Genomic DNA, 14,062 nt, shown 5'->3' with positions numbered 1-14,062 from the left:
CTTGTGAGTGTTTTGTGTTGTCTTCTGGTGCAATCTAATTAATTAGGCCCTCTTGATACAGGTGTATCTGCATTTATATTAGCTGACATATTTATTATTCAAACTTTCCACCTGAAATTTAAGAAAATGTTTATGCCAAATATATTAGTAATCAATGAAAAGAAAATTTGATTGCATGAGTTGTAATTATGTTCACTGAAAAAAACTTAAATTAAACCTGTGGGCATAAAATGTAAAGCATTTATTTTGGTTTTGGATAGAGAACCAAGTGGTTAACACTCCTGTCAGGTTTATGTTGCCATCTTTGACCCTATTAGGATAATTCAGTCTTTCTATTTCTATTTCAAAATTCTGACTTGCCACCAGAACATAGAGGGGTAATCATGCAGTGGAGCCACTTATGCCATTGACTACTGGCTAAGTGGTCATGTACCTCACTTAAGGAATGCCATCACCCGAAAAAAAGTACCATTTATTATTTTTTTCCCTCCAGCCTCCAATTAAGTTGCAGCTTTTTTCAGGGAGCGAGTGCCTTTTTTTTTTGTCAAGTACTTGCTCCCCCTTCCTCGACCCTCGCTTAGGTGAGGATGGCATTGCCTTGGTTCATTAACATGTAGCGCACATTACTTAGGTCAGTAGTAGGTAATTCAGAGCTTACAGGTCAAAAGCATGTAACACAGTGCAGAGACTGAATTAAATAACACAGGGGGTGGTCATAAGTAACACAGGGTGCAGTAAGGAATATATAGCACAACAGTATAGTTTATGTAACAAAGCAAAATGTGTAAAATTTACAGAGCACAGTGGTCTGCGGCATGTGATATACAGAGTGCATTCAGCTAAAATATGTACCAAATAGCTGGGTTTAGCTTTAGCTTTTAGCTTAAAATTTGCTGAATACAAAATACTTTATTAATACCAAAAGGAAATTGGGAAATTGTTAACTTTCTGCTCCATCCAGCCGCCTTAGAAGGAATGTATTCCTTTGCCCTTTTTCTCCATTGAACACTATTCTGTCATGTTTTTAGTTTCCTGCAGACATCCCTGCTTTGGGTTTCACGCAGGCACTGATCTGAGGTCTTGGAGGCAGTGGTCAGGGTAAAGAGTCAGTGGTATGATGGGGGTGGCAGTTTGCTCATAACAGAGCTGCCATGGACCATTTGCAGACTTCCCTGTCTACAGGAAAGAAAGTGAAAGCATATTTGTATCAGGGAAGCATCTTAGGTGATAGTGCTGTCAGATTCAAAATGATATCCTTGGAGCCTGTACCCTTTGAAACACAAGTTGGCAACAGCAGTATTTGTATCCTTACAGGTTTCCTTTTAAGTTGTAAATGGTTAAAATCTCATTTGACAAACAAGTACAGATCAGAGAGCACAGGATAGACATCTGGTAAGCCAAACTTATCAGAGGGGTCATGTCCTTTCTCTATCTCCAGTTTATTCTATCCTAACACCTAACTCTAAGAGCCTTGAATATAGGTGTGCTCCAAGCCCTCAAAAGGGGTATTGGCACTTGTCACCAAAGATGTGGATTTTTCAGTAGCTAATGCCTCATAATTCTGTCATGACACTCCCCACCTATTACATACTGAGGTAGCAGTACAAACTTGACAAGGATTCTAACAATTTCCTTCTCTATCCAAAACAAAAAAAGTTTTGGCTAAAGATATATGTAGTACATAGGTGTGGAGAAGCTAATGTTTTTAAACATATTTAAATATTAAGATCTTTTCCTGATGGGAGTAACTATGTATTTTGTATTTTCTCTTCTAGGAAACCATGTAGGAAATCTCTTTCACATGGCTGATGATTTGGGAAGAGCGATGGAAACTTTAGTCACTGTCATGACTGACGACGAGGTGTTAGAGTAACAACTCCCTACGCACCGCATGTGTTTTTTTTATAGAACTATCTTCGTACAACAAAAAAGGGGATTAGACTGTAAGAGTTTACAAGAAAATATCTATATTTTTGTGAAGGGTAGTGGTACTATACTGTAGATTTCAGTAGTTTCTTAAGTCTGTTATTGTTTTGGTAACAATGGCAGGTTTTAAATGTCTATGCAATTGTACAAAACCAATAAGAAAACTACATGTAAAATCTTGATAGCTTAAAAAAATCTTGCCATTTCTTTTTACAGAGGGCAATTTTGGGTTGTTTAAAAAAATTTATATCAGTTATAAAGAAAGATTGTAAACTAAAGTGTGCTTTATAAAAAAAAAAAATGTTTTTAAAAAATCCCTTTGAAAAAGAAAAAAAACAGTGCATTGTTTAGAATTGCCATGGCTTTGTAACTGTATATCAACAATATCCATATTAAGTGTCACTTTTTTTTTTCCTTGTGTATCAAAGAAAATCAGTTTAAGCACCAAATATGAAATGGACTTTGTGTTTCACAGACGCACCTGTTAATTGATAAACAATGGCACTTGAGCAAAAGTTTTTATATTCTTTTCATTGACACAAGAAGCATCTAGACCAGCGATGGGAACCCTGAGCTAGAGTATTATTTTTCATTTTATGGGAACGGCTACACAAGCGGTACTAACAGTTCATAGAATTAAAAGAATAAGTTACTAATTTAATGTACTTTTGTAACAGCCCACTCTAACACAACAGTATTGTTTCTCACAGCTTACTGTGATTACTATTGAGCCCTATGGGCAAAGTTTCTTTTTTTTTTTTTGTTAAACTATGTACGATAAAACCTTTTTGTTTTAGACAATATGTACCAGTTTGCAATTGCAGATTTTATTTTTTACATGGATGAAAGGCCAGAGCGCTCTGGAGTAGTTCTCCCCTGAGTGTGGTCTTAACTTTGGCCTTTAAAAGCTTAATGCCGAGCAGTGATTGTGTTGCAAACCCATTAGGTTTCATCATTCTAGTGGTCAGACTAGTGAAAGCTGATCTGGCCGCCTGTTAGGGGTCGCTGTGTACCACTGTACTGTATTATTAAAAGCAGGCCTTTGATTAGCTTTGTGATGAGAAGCCTACAATTGCAGAATAAAATGAGGCAACTCGTTGGATGATACTGTTACCAATTTTTTAACATGTAACAGTTTGCGAATGGGGACCTTGGTACTTGACATTGATCTTTTATGACCTTTGAACTTTTATGTTGAAACCGAAGCATCATGTCATGCTAGAAAAAATGTGAAAGTTTTACCATAATACTGTACTTTTAATGAGGGACAAGTAAAAGTGGTGCTGCACTGCTTAAGATTATTTAACCATAGCAAGCAGAGTACCATTTTATTCTACTTTTGACTTATTTTATGTAGAATCATTTCCAACTAGATTACTTTTAGACATCTGGAGTAGCTAGCATTTTTAAGGGATACTGCATTTAAACTGTGGTATTATGTAAATGTTCTATTCAGGATACATTTATGTCCTACTTAATGGGTGCAGTTAAGCAATAATTGACCAGTAATCTATATGTATGTGATCTTGTGCTCAGCCCAGAAATCAGTCCTTAGTGCTGTGTGTTAGAGCTATGTTACAGTCAAGAGCCTTTTGACAGATAACTATGAAAATCAGTGGGTAGAAAGAGCAGTTAGTCACAAGTAACAACTTGTGAGTTTATTTTCCCCTTCAAAACTTAAAAAAATCTAGAAAGTCCTTTTTGCTGTGGGCTAAGGTATCCTTCCCTTTAACCTAGTTTTCATTAATGTTCCCTTAAGTGGCTGATTTATTCAATAAAGAAAATGCCACCAAGTAAGTTTTTACATAACTGTAGTGTTCATGTGTAAGAATGTGTTCAAAGGCCCCACGATAGCTGTCAGTTTAAATCTGTGAACCCTGTAATGTTGTTAAATAAGATATAGTCTTTAAATCCACCACTTAAGACTTCATGGTTGTCCCGTTGCCTTGCTTCCAAGGGTCATTGTAAATGCTCAGGCGAATTACTGGTACCTTCTTGATGGAGATCCTTGCAAGTTAAGATGCACTTTTAAAACTCTAAATACAGTTAAACTTACCACTAAAACACTCATATGCTCTACTCTCACTTTTGAGCTATTGAGAGATGTATAAAGCTAACTTGTGCTTTTATGCTTCCAGACTTCTGTAAAGTATGAATTATGTCTGTTCACTTTAAGGGGTTCATGAATCTAAAAAAGTGTGCGTGCAAGAAAATTTATCGTTGTCCAACTTTCTAACTTGTTGCTACAGCAACAAGAAATGTTCATGTTAGCCTATTTTTCTTTTAATACATAAATCATACAATCTTTAACTTCAATGTGGTTACGATCTATTGATAAGGTGGGATTTCCAAGGCTAGAGATACAAAGTCCTGAACAAAAGATGCTCTACAGTAAAAATGTCTATTTGTCCCACAAAAGCTCTAGTTAACTTTTTTTTCTTAGCCTCCATTCTGTCTGGTTGCATCCAGGCCTTTATAAAAACTCTCTAATCCAGGATGATAAACAAGTCATTTATAGAAATGTGTGTATTGTTTAAATTGGGGAACCTTGTAAAACGTATCACTAAAGTGTTTTCTGGGAATTCTGTATGGGCCCTGTAGCAATCAAAGATTATAAAGTGATCTAGATAATGAAAAGGCCTTGGTTATATAAAAATCCGATCCTGCACCCATGTCCTCAGTAACTCTTAAATTTATACGTCTATCAAATCTGCTCCCTCGAGCTTTGGAAATATAGTATGTTCCCCCTCGTTGTTTTTGTGTATTAAAAGTAGACTGTAAGATCAGTGACTGCATTATCCTGACAGGTCTTCTGCTGGTAATGGTCATTGCCAGTGACAGACTAATTACCAAGACCACCAATGCTGCTTAAACTGAAAGCGGGTGACTGCTGCTTCCCAGCACCAAAAAGTGTAGCTATTTCCTTATTTTGTATTGTCATGTGAACAGTGGAAGAGTTGTGAAATGAATTGCTTTAACAGAGTTCCCAGAAATGATAGCACTCCAGTAAAAGCAATCAGTGGAATCCATTTTCACCAAATGTGTTCTCAGCTTCCCATTAGAGTTTGAGATGCATTGCAACATGTCAACAGTCTGAAACAGGGTAGAAAAGCTACAACTGTGTGCTTCTTCATTAGTCCACACATCCATATGTAAAATAGAACCTTATATCCAGAGACCCAGATGCTTCCATCAGTTGCACTGTTCTGTTAACAGGTTGCATGGCCTTGACGGCTGCTAATTGATCGTAGCATTTCAGTCCCTGTGTGTGTACATATGTGGACAATTTAATCCATCTGGCACCTTATATGGGTGATTTGCTGCCTTGTCTATATTATGTTGTTATATTACACAAGATAATGTGCGAAGGACAACCCAATGTTCTTTTGAAATTTGTCTGATTTTGTGTTTGTTTTCAGACATGGCTAACCATGTTGCATCTACCTCACTATGGTTTTGTGGTGTTTCTGACCATGTCAACAAAACAAAAAAAACATGAAACATTGCCACTAAATCCATTGTGTAAGCAGGCTTTTATAACTAACCTTTTTATTACTGTTGGCATATGTGAAAGTGTGTTCCCCAGCCAGAGTTGAATTACTAAAACACATTTTACTATTTGCCGTTTTGAGGTTGGTTTTTTTTTTTTTTGTTTTTTTTTTTTTTTTTGATATAATTATGTTTAGTTCCTGTGGCTAATTGTTCACATCAGAATACTCATTGTTTGCTCACAGAGGGCTGCCAGACTACAGTTTTTAAATGTAACTAAACTGCCAAGTAGCAGAATGATAAAGTTTTAAACATTCGATTGAAAAACAAGTATGCATGTACTGCTTTCATAGTCCTCAGCAAAAATAAACCGTTAAGCAATAATAAATATTGGTTATGTTATATAAGAGAGAGAGAAATAAATGATAATTCAAGAATAACATTTTGCTTGAACAGTATGTTAACACTCCACCATATTATGCTGGTATTAAAAGAATAGCTTTGGAAAATGAAACTATAGAGTTAAATTGCTCAATAATTAAATTTATAGCACCATTCCTGTGGCTGGCCTCTATGCAGTCTTAGAAGCATCTGCAGCCTGGCGGGTTTGTGATGCCAGTGGGAAATTTATCAGTCCGGCTGGCCAAGCAGAGTTGTAAGATAGTAGAGCTAGGTGTCCTGGGACCTGAACTGTAGCTGATAAGGAGAATGCTCTGTAAAGTAGAGTATTAATCACACATGTGGTTTGACTTAATTTTCTACTCAAAAAAGAAATCTATATTTTGACTGAATAGGCATTTAGAGCCTTAGATAGTATGTAAATCCAAGCCTCTGATTGCGTTTCTATAGAATCTAAAAACATTTTATTGTAGGTCATTCCCAGGATGTGATGAGCAACTGTATAGGCTATGCTGTCATGTAGCAGTACTTCTCTTGACGATGCTGGTCCTAAGGATAGTGCTTACTGAAGCTTTAAGGCTAAATCGCATGGTTAATTTTATTCTTCTGTTACTGTGCATTTAACCTCTTGGTTTCCATTTGCTGCAAGAGAGCCCATTGCCTAAATTGCCCATGTAGTTTAGCCATAACTCTGACAGTGATGTGAATTTAGTTTCCTTGAACCACTACACTATGACCCTTAATAAAATATTGCAAAATGCAGTGATGTGCAATCAGCCTTAGTAACCATTTCAGAAATCTGTTGTTAGCCGATTAAGTAAGGATGAGCTGCAGTTAGTTGCTTATTGTTTGCTACTTGATTAAATAAAAGGCATGCTCAAAAAAAAATTCTATAATAGAGAATGAAATAAAGGAGATTTATTTTGTGATATTTAATACCACATGCAAGAAAGTGGTGCAGTGTTTAGACACAGGCTTAATACAGTTTAGGTATGTACAGAACAGCATCCAGGATCCAGTTCCAAATGTGCTACGTGGTGATGGACAAGAATCACACTGGAGATCTTATTCAGTGCAGATGCCTCTACAGACTGTTCCATTTCAGTTGTGTATACACCTGTATAGAACAATCAGCAAGTATCTTTAGGGAAAATAGAAGAGGGTATACAGGGAGCCATGGCTACCATATGGAGAACTGGTCTATTGACGCTCAAGCACTGTTAATGCAACACAGCCACATTCCTGGTGTGTTGGGAACAGCCTCCTGTCCAATTCTCTGTTATGCTTGAGTTTACATCCAGAGACATAATGCATAGACCACTTCAATGAAAAATTATTGGGATACATACCAGACCACTATACTATGATAGATACAATGGGGTTAAGCCACTCAGCTGCCTCACACAGTCATCCAGTAAGAAATTGGCTGCACTCATTCTTACATCTTAATCCTTTTGTTTCATGCCCCAAGCATATATTGGGAACTGGACAATACATTTATAAGTTAATATAAAGAGGCTTTCTCTTATTTCTCCTTTGTCTTTTTAATATTACTTGAAATGTGGGTATTTATTGGTAAATGTGTTTAAACTTTGAATTTGCCAGTACTTTGCACATGGGTATATACATAGTTGAATGTATATTCCTGCAGGGGTAGGTAACTTTGCACAATGATCAAATCCCATCTATTATGACTACACGTTGAAAGTTAATGGTCACATTACCTAGTGTCCTATATTTGTTACACTATGTCCCAAAGCAAGATGGTACCCAGCAGAAGGTGTTAGTAGCTTAGAATATTAGGAAAGGTGTTTCAGGCTTCATGTAAACATAACCTAGTTTGACCGCCGGCCGTGTAAAAAAAAAACGCAAAACCCGGCAAAATCGCACTGGTGGTCAAAACGTTCCTATTCTGAAGGTGATTTTTCCATGTTCAGGAGAGGGCGGTTGAGGGAGGTTGAACCTTCCCTAGCCACAACAGCTCCTAAAATGATCTTAAAATCCTATGTGTACACACAGGCTTTTATGGAGTTGAGTTTAGGAGCTTTGGCAAAAAAAATGCCGAAAGCTCCTAAACTCAAATTCAGGAGCTGCTAGTGTGCATGAGCCCTTACAAGTTAGCAAGATAAACATTGGGAAAATGCTAAAGCTGACCCCTGCATTGTCCCTTTTTTTTAGCCAATCTCTAGCCAAAATAATTTTTTATTTTATTTGGATAGTCAGAAATTATTATGTCTCTCAAGGTTTTGTTTGCCTTTTGGTATCAATATCCCCAAAGGTGGTCACAGACAGCAATAAAATGCTTAAAGTGGAAGTTTATGTACAAAACGAAATGGGCGAACAGGAAGGATTTTTAATGCAGAGGAGACATGCTTTGTCTCTTCTGCATTAAAATGAACTACCTGCCTGTCCATCCCTGTACAGTGAGCTGTGCTATATAAATTTGACAATGCTGAAGCTGATTGCACTCCCGCGCACACATGGGAGTGATGTCGTATTGGCCCGGTGCTTGATACCCAGAAGCCAGCCACTAGAAGATGTGAGCGACTGGAGGGGAGCTCCAGGATGCTGCATCGCTGGAGCCAAGATGAGCCAGTAATTTTTTTGTCTCCCCAGTGGAGTGATTCCCTCTGCCATTCAGTCCAGGTGAATAGGAGTCAGGAGCACTGAGGGGAAATCTTTTGGTTTGCTGCATTTAACATCCAACAGAGGCACAAACCACTCATCTCTAGCCAAAACATTTTAATATTTTCTTTCGTGCAATATTTTCCTATAGTTTGCACTGCTTAACTTTGCCATAGTTATCCATTCTCTAACTCCCTATTCCATCTTTGTACATTTGCAACTTCCCATGTCCTTGTCAATCGTTTTGGACAGACAACTTTAATGTTTAAAAGGGACAGTTTTTATCACCAACATTTTTATATTTCTATCTTTGATATAAGAACACATCTAGTCTTGTTAAACTTGGGGAAAAAAATAAAATCACTATTACTAATATATGAAAAATTAGGGCACAGCATAATTTTTAGGAAGTAATTTTTGCCTTCACTGTTGACTTTTTAAACTGTGCTATACAAAGCAGCAGTGAGTGGCATGTAAGCAGGTGCACTGTACTACTGATATGTACCCAGCTCCAATGTAATGGAGTGCTTAGCAGTAAAGAATGTTATAATGTAAAATACTTATTTAAATTCTAACTGGTTACAGCAGAGCCATAATAGCTCTTTAATTTATGTAGCAGTCTGACGGGTTTTTAGCAAAACCTTATGCTCATCACTATTGTGATACCATTTTCATGTATCTCATATGGATGTTTTTATATTGTTAGTGTTAAAACTTGACACTTTTAGGGTAAAACAGCTAAATACAGTTAATTGGAAGCAGTAATGTGACTCTACTGTGCTTGCTCTAATACACATCCTCTTTTTACTTGCATTCCTAATATCCTCTTCCAGGTCTCATTGCCCTACAGCTTCATGAACCAGAAATTATAGTATATTTTCCCCAAGTATGCATTTCTGTTGTATTAAATCTGTAAATAATCCACTGGAAAAAAACCTGTCTTTCACTAAAAGAAAAATTCCTACTTAACTGCTAATATAAGATATCTGTCAGATGGAGAATTTAGTATTTTCATTGAGTCTGACCCAGCCCATGGATTTGCATTTTGTGGGGAACAGTGAAGCACTTCCATGGTATAAGGCAGGAAACAAAAAGTCCCCAGGTAAATATGGCTTCCCCTGTGTGTGTATGTATGTATATATTAGGGTTGTCCCGATACCACTTTTTTAGGTCCGAGTACAAGTAACGATACTTTTTTCAAGTACTTGCTACTGATTACCGATACTTTTTTTTTAATGTCACGTGACAGTGTTTTTTTTTTTTTTTTTTAACAGTGTGTTCTTTTTTTTGGGGGGGGGGGGAACGGTGTATGTGTGTGTGTTTTTTTGTTTTTTTTTCCAATTTTTATTTTTTACAATAATATTTTTTTTATTCTTTATATGTTTTTTGTTTTTTTGTTTTTTTTTTAATCAGCCCTGTTGGGGGGCTTTGGTGAGATATCAGGGGTCTTAACAGACCTCTGATATCTCCCCCTTGAGACAAAGAAAGAGACCGAGGATAGAGATTCCCCAGTCCCTTTCTCTGCAGCCTCAGCTGCACTGAGAATGAATGGAGAGAAGACAGCGGCTCCTCTCCATTCATAAACTGACACATCGTAATCACAGGAGATTACAATGTTTCAGTTATGTGAATGGACAGAGTCAGCTGACTCTGTCCATTCACACAGCGGAGAGAGACAGCAGAACGGAGGGGACAGAGAAGGAGAGGGGAACGGAGGGGACAGCGGAGAGACACAGGGAAGGAGAGGGGAACGGAGGGGACAGCGGAGAGACACAGGGAAGGAGAGGGGAACGGAGGGGACAGCGGAGAGACACAGGGAAGGAGAGAGGAACGGAGGGGGACAGCGGAGAGACACAGGGAAGGAGAGCGGAACGGAGGGGGACAGCGGAGAGACACAGGGAAGGAGAGAGGAACGGAGGGGGACAGCGGAGGGGGACAGAGGAACGGAGGGGGCATGGAAGAGGATGCAGTGACAGTCAGCGGTGACCGATCACCGCTGTATGTCACTAAAGCTGCTGAAAGCCGCTGGGAGAGAATCTTGTAACTCCCCCACGCGCCGATCACAGCTGACTTCCAGGTATCGCCGGAAGCATCGGGAGCATTTGCCCGAGTACAAGTACTTGGGCAAATACTCGGTATCGGTGCCGATACCGATACTAGTATCGGTATCGGGACAACCCTAGTATATATATATACATACACATTGTTTTAGATCTGAACAAGGATTTGAAAATGTAATCAGAAAATGCGCACATTTTTAAGTGAAAGGCATGCAAAAAAATGGACAGTGAGTTGGATAATGAGTCATGGAAGAGTGGGTTGTGAGAGGGTCACGTGTTTCCACTAAGAGAAAAAACTAGAAAGATGATCCGGAATACATTGAGTGAATTCTCTTTTTGTGGAGATGCTGATAGCACAATGCATATGCAAAATAAAATACACACACTTAATATACAAATTGTTGGAAAAGATGTGAGTCAGCAGGTTCTTTTAAACATGTATTTTAACCATGTGTTTCCACTAAGAGAAAAAACTCAAAATTTGGGTGAGCCTATGATGTTAGTAATATGAGAGCTGCCACTGCTGACTTATTTGTAAAATTGCAGGATCCAGCATGTATAAAGAGCTGGTGGTTATCCTCTCTGCGAACTGCAGGACATTCCAGGAAATTCTCCACACTGCCCCTGGCATTTTTAGGTTGTATTTGTAAAAATGCAACACTCAGTGTTAGAGAACACTTACAGATAGAATGCTGTCACATAACCTGCTTGAAGGTTATGTTAGTAGAAGATGTTGGTGACCTCTATCCAGCACTTCTTTTTTTTTTTTTAACTACTGCGCAGGCCAAAAATACATGGTGCAAACTGTTCTTATTAAAGCACACAGTGCATTCTTAATTACCTGGGGAGCTGGTACTGTTAGCAGTATCACTTTCCATCTTCCAAGCAGCAGCATTGATGAGATGGGAAATGCATTGTTAAGAAGCATTAATAAATGTAGTGGTAGTGTCACACTGCAATATAAATAATCCCTTAAGTCACAGACCTAAATAAAATTGCATCCAGTTAAGTCTGAGAATGCTGAATTCCCATCCTGTATACTTGTTTCAGGTCAGTAACTCACAAAGTAGTACTCCCAGGATTAGGGTGACATCATCAGAGCCTGCAACTTTGGAAGTAACTAGGTAATGGCAGCTCTCACAGGTTCTCTTAAACCACTTCAGCACGGACCATTTGGCTGCCCAAAGACCAGAGCGTTTTTTGCGATTCGGCACTGCGTCGCTTTAACTGACAATTGCGTGGACGTGCGACATGGCTCCCAAACAAAATTGACATCCCTTTTTCCCCACAAATAGAGCTTTCTTTTGGTGGTATTTGATCACCTCTGCGTTTTTTATTTTTTGCGCTATAAACAAAAAAGAGTGACAATTTTGAAAAAAACTTTTTGCTATAATAAATATCCCCAAAAAATATATTAAAAAGTTTTTTTTTCCTCAGTTTAGGCCGATAAGTATTCTTCTACATATTTTTGGTAAAAAAATCGCAATAAGGGTTTATTGATTGGTTTGTGCAAAAGTTATAGCGTCTGCAAAATAGGGGATAGTTTTATGGCATTTTTATTAATAATTTATTTTTTTTTACTAGTAATGGCGGTGATCTGCGATTTTTTTATCATGACTGCGACATTATGGCGGACAGATCAGACACTTGGCGCTATTTTGGGACCATTCATATTTATAGTGTGATATTGCGTTTAAAAATGCGCTGATTACTGTGTAAATGTGACTGGCAGTGAAGGCGTTAACCACTAGGGGGCGCTGTAGGGGGTAAGTGTGTCCTAGGGAGTGATTCTAACTGGGGGGGGCTGGGCTACGTGTGACATGACACTGATCACAGCTCCCGATTGCTGGGAGCTGTGGTCAGTGTCACTAGGCAGAATGGGGAAATGCTTGTTTACATCAGCATTTCCCTGTTCTTCCTCTCTGTGAGACGATCACGGGTATCCCCACGGACATCCACGGGACCTACGACCACAGTCCACGGGACCCACGATCACACTCACGGAGCCTGCGGCGGGTGCGCCTCCACAATGCCGTGTCTTAAAGGGCAACTTACAGTTACGTTAATATGCCTGTATGTGCCCTTCTGCCAACATATATCGGCGTGAGCCGGTCAGCAAGGGGTTAAAGCAGAAATAAAGGCACAAATACTTCGCTCCAATGGTCTGATGCCCGTGAAGTCCCTTGCTGGTGCCGGCATCTTCTCCTTGGCTTCTTTCCGGGTGTCAATCTTCAGGTGTCTTTATTGGCCAGCATGGGATGATGTAAGATTAGCAGCTGCAGCTACTGACCAGTGTATTCTGACAGCAGCACGTGCCACTGTCCGAATCTAATGTCCCGAGGACGTGGGGGGGGGGGGGGAAATTTATCCACCTCGTTTGTGTGAATGGAGGAATTGGTTCGTTTTATTTTTATTTTCTTTGAGCCCTCTGACTGAATGAAAATAAACTGTGTTTGAAAAGCCTAAGATGTTAGCTATCTGCCTTTTGAAATTATTCAGCTACAAACATCTCTCAAACACCTGTATAAATATTACTTTTAGTTTTGAAATGCCAGTTCAAGCTTACCTCAGTTTCTATAGCTGTTTTAATCTGTCCTACATCTTTACTATTATTTCCAGTGCTTTTATCTAATCTCGATTAACATTTATTAACCTTACACATTATCAGGCAAATCTAGGATGAGTTTTGTTACAGAACAAATACTGTTGTCTCTGGGCTTTCCCTCACGCTGTTTCTCATTATCCTTTTTTTTTCTTTTCCTTTTTTTTGCATCAAAGCTTTATTTTTCAAAGGGATCACCTCGTTCTTCCCAAACAAATTTAGCCTACTGCTGGCTTCATGTAATGGTTGTCCGCTCATTTCAGAGATTGGAGTGTGTGTGCCAGATTTGTTTTCGAATATAAAGGAATTTGCACGGTTTGTTTTATTCATTTTGGTTTAATCTATTATGCATTAGTTTTGGAGTGTGTCTCAGATATATATTTCTATACTTAATAAAAAAAAGAGAAGCTTTATTGCTGCTTTGAACATTATTTAGAAATATTGTTTTAAAAAGAAAGTATTCTATTGCAAAAATGTATTTCATGTTAATACATAACATCAGTATTTGGCATGTTCTGTCATCGTCACCATCTTAAGAGATTGTGTTTTAACCACCAACACTGTCAAAATTTTACTAATTATTTTTATATGCATCTTTGTTTTACTGCATTTTCACTACATATCAAATTCACCAAAAATATGCCTTACTATTGTATTATATAATGCTTTACTCTGTATATCAATAAAGCACGCAATTATGTTACTTATAAATGTATGTCTTCTCTTTTTTTTTTTTGTCTACTCTATATCAAATGCATTTTATGTGAGAACAGTGTGAGCAGTGGATAGGGCAAGCATATCAGCAGGGCTGCTCTATATAAATCTGTTTTATAATTCTGCTTCATTTTCCCAGTTCAGGTTAACTGAATAAAAACATGCACCCCGAAAGCTTACTGTAAGCAATAACTTATTTTTCCTCTGCTTTTCCGGTTACACAGTTTTCTTTGCACAGAACATAAGA

The 14,062-nt window shown here is 38.2% G+C and overlaps 1 protein-coding gene across 3 annotated transcripts in view; it reads left to right on the top strand.

Annotated features, from left to right (window-relative positions):
* DMD (dystrophin) overlaps nt 1-9,715 on the top strand; it is a 3,507,873-nt gene extending 3,498,158 nt beyond the window's left edge. For all 3 annotated transcript variants that reach the window (XM_073614841.1, XM_073614839.1, XM_073614840.1), the window contains one exon: nt 1,776-9,715. In XM_073614841.1, the coding sequence (XP_073470942.1) occupies nt 1,776-1,787 (12 nt within the window). In that variant the 3' untranslated portion in view covers nt 1,788-9,715. The remainder of the gene's footprint in view (nt 1-1,775) is intronic.
* The last annotated feature ends 4,347 nt before the right edge of the window (nt 9,716-14,062 follow it).

Source organism: Aquarana catesbeiana, linkage group LG02 (genome assembly GCF_042186555.1).
Source record: "Aquarana catesbeiana isolate 2022-GZ linkage group LG02, ASM4218655v1, whole genome shotgun sequence".
Taxonomy (NCBI): domain Eukaryota; kingdom Metazoa; phylum Chordata; class Amphibia; order Anura; family Ranidae; genus Aquarana; species Aquarana catesbeiana.
This window is presented reverse-complemented; position numbering and strand designations above follow the sequence as displayed.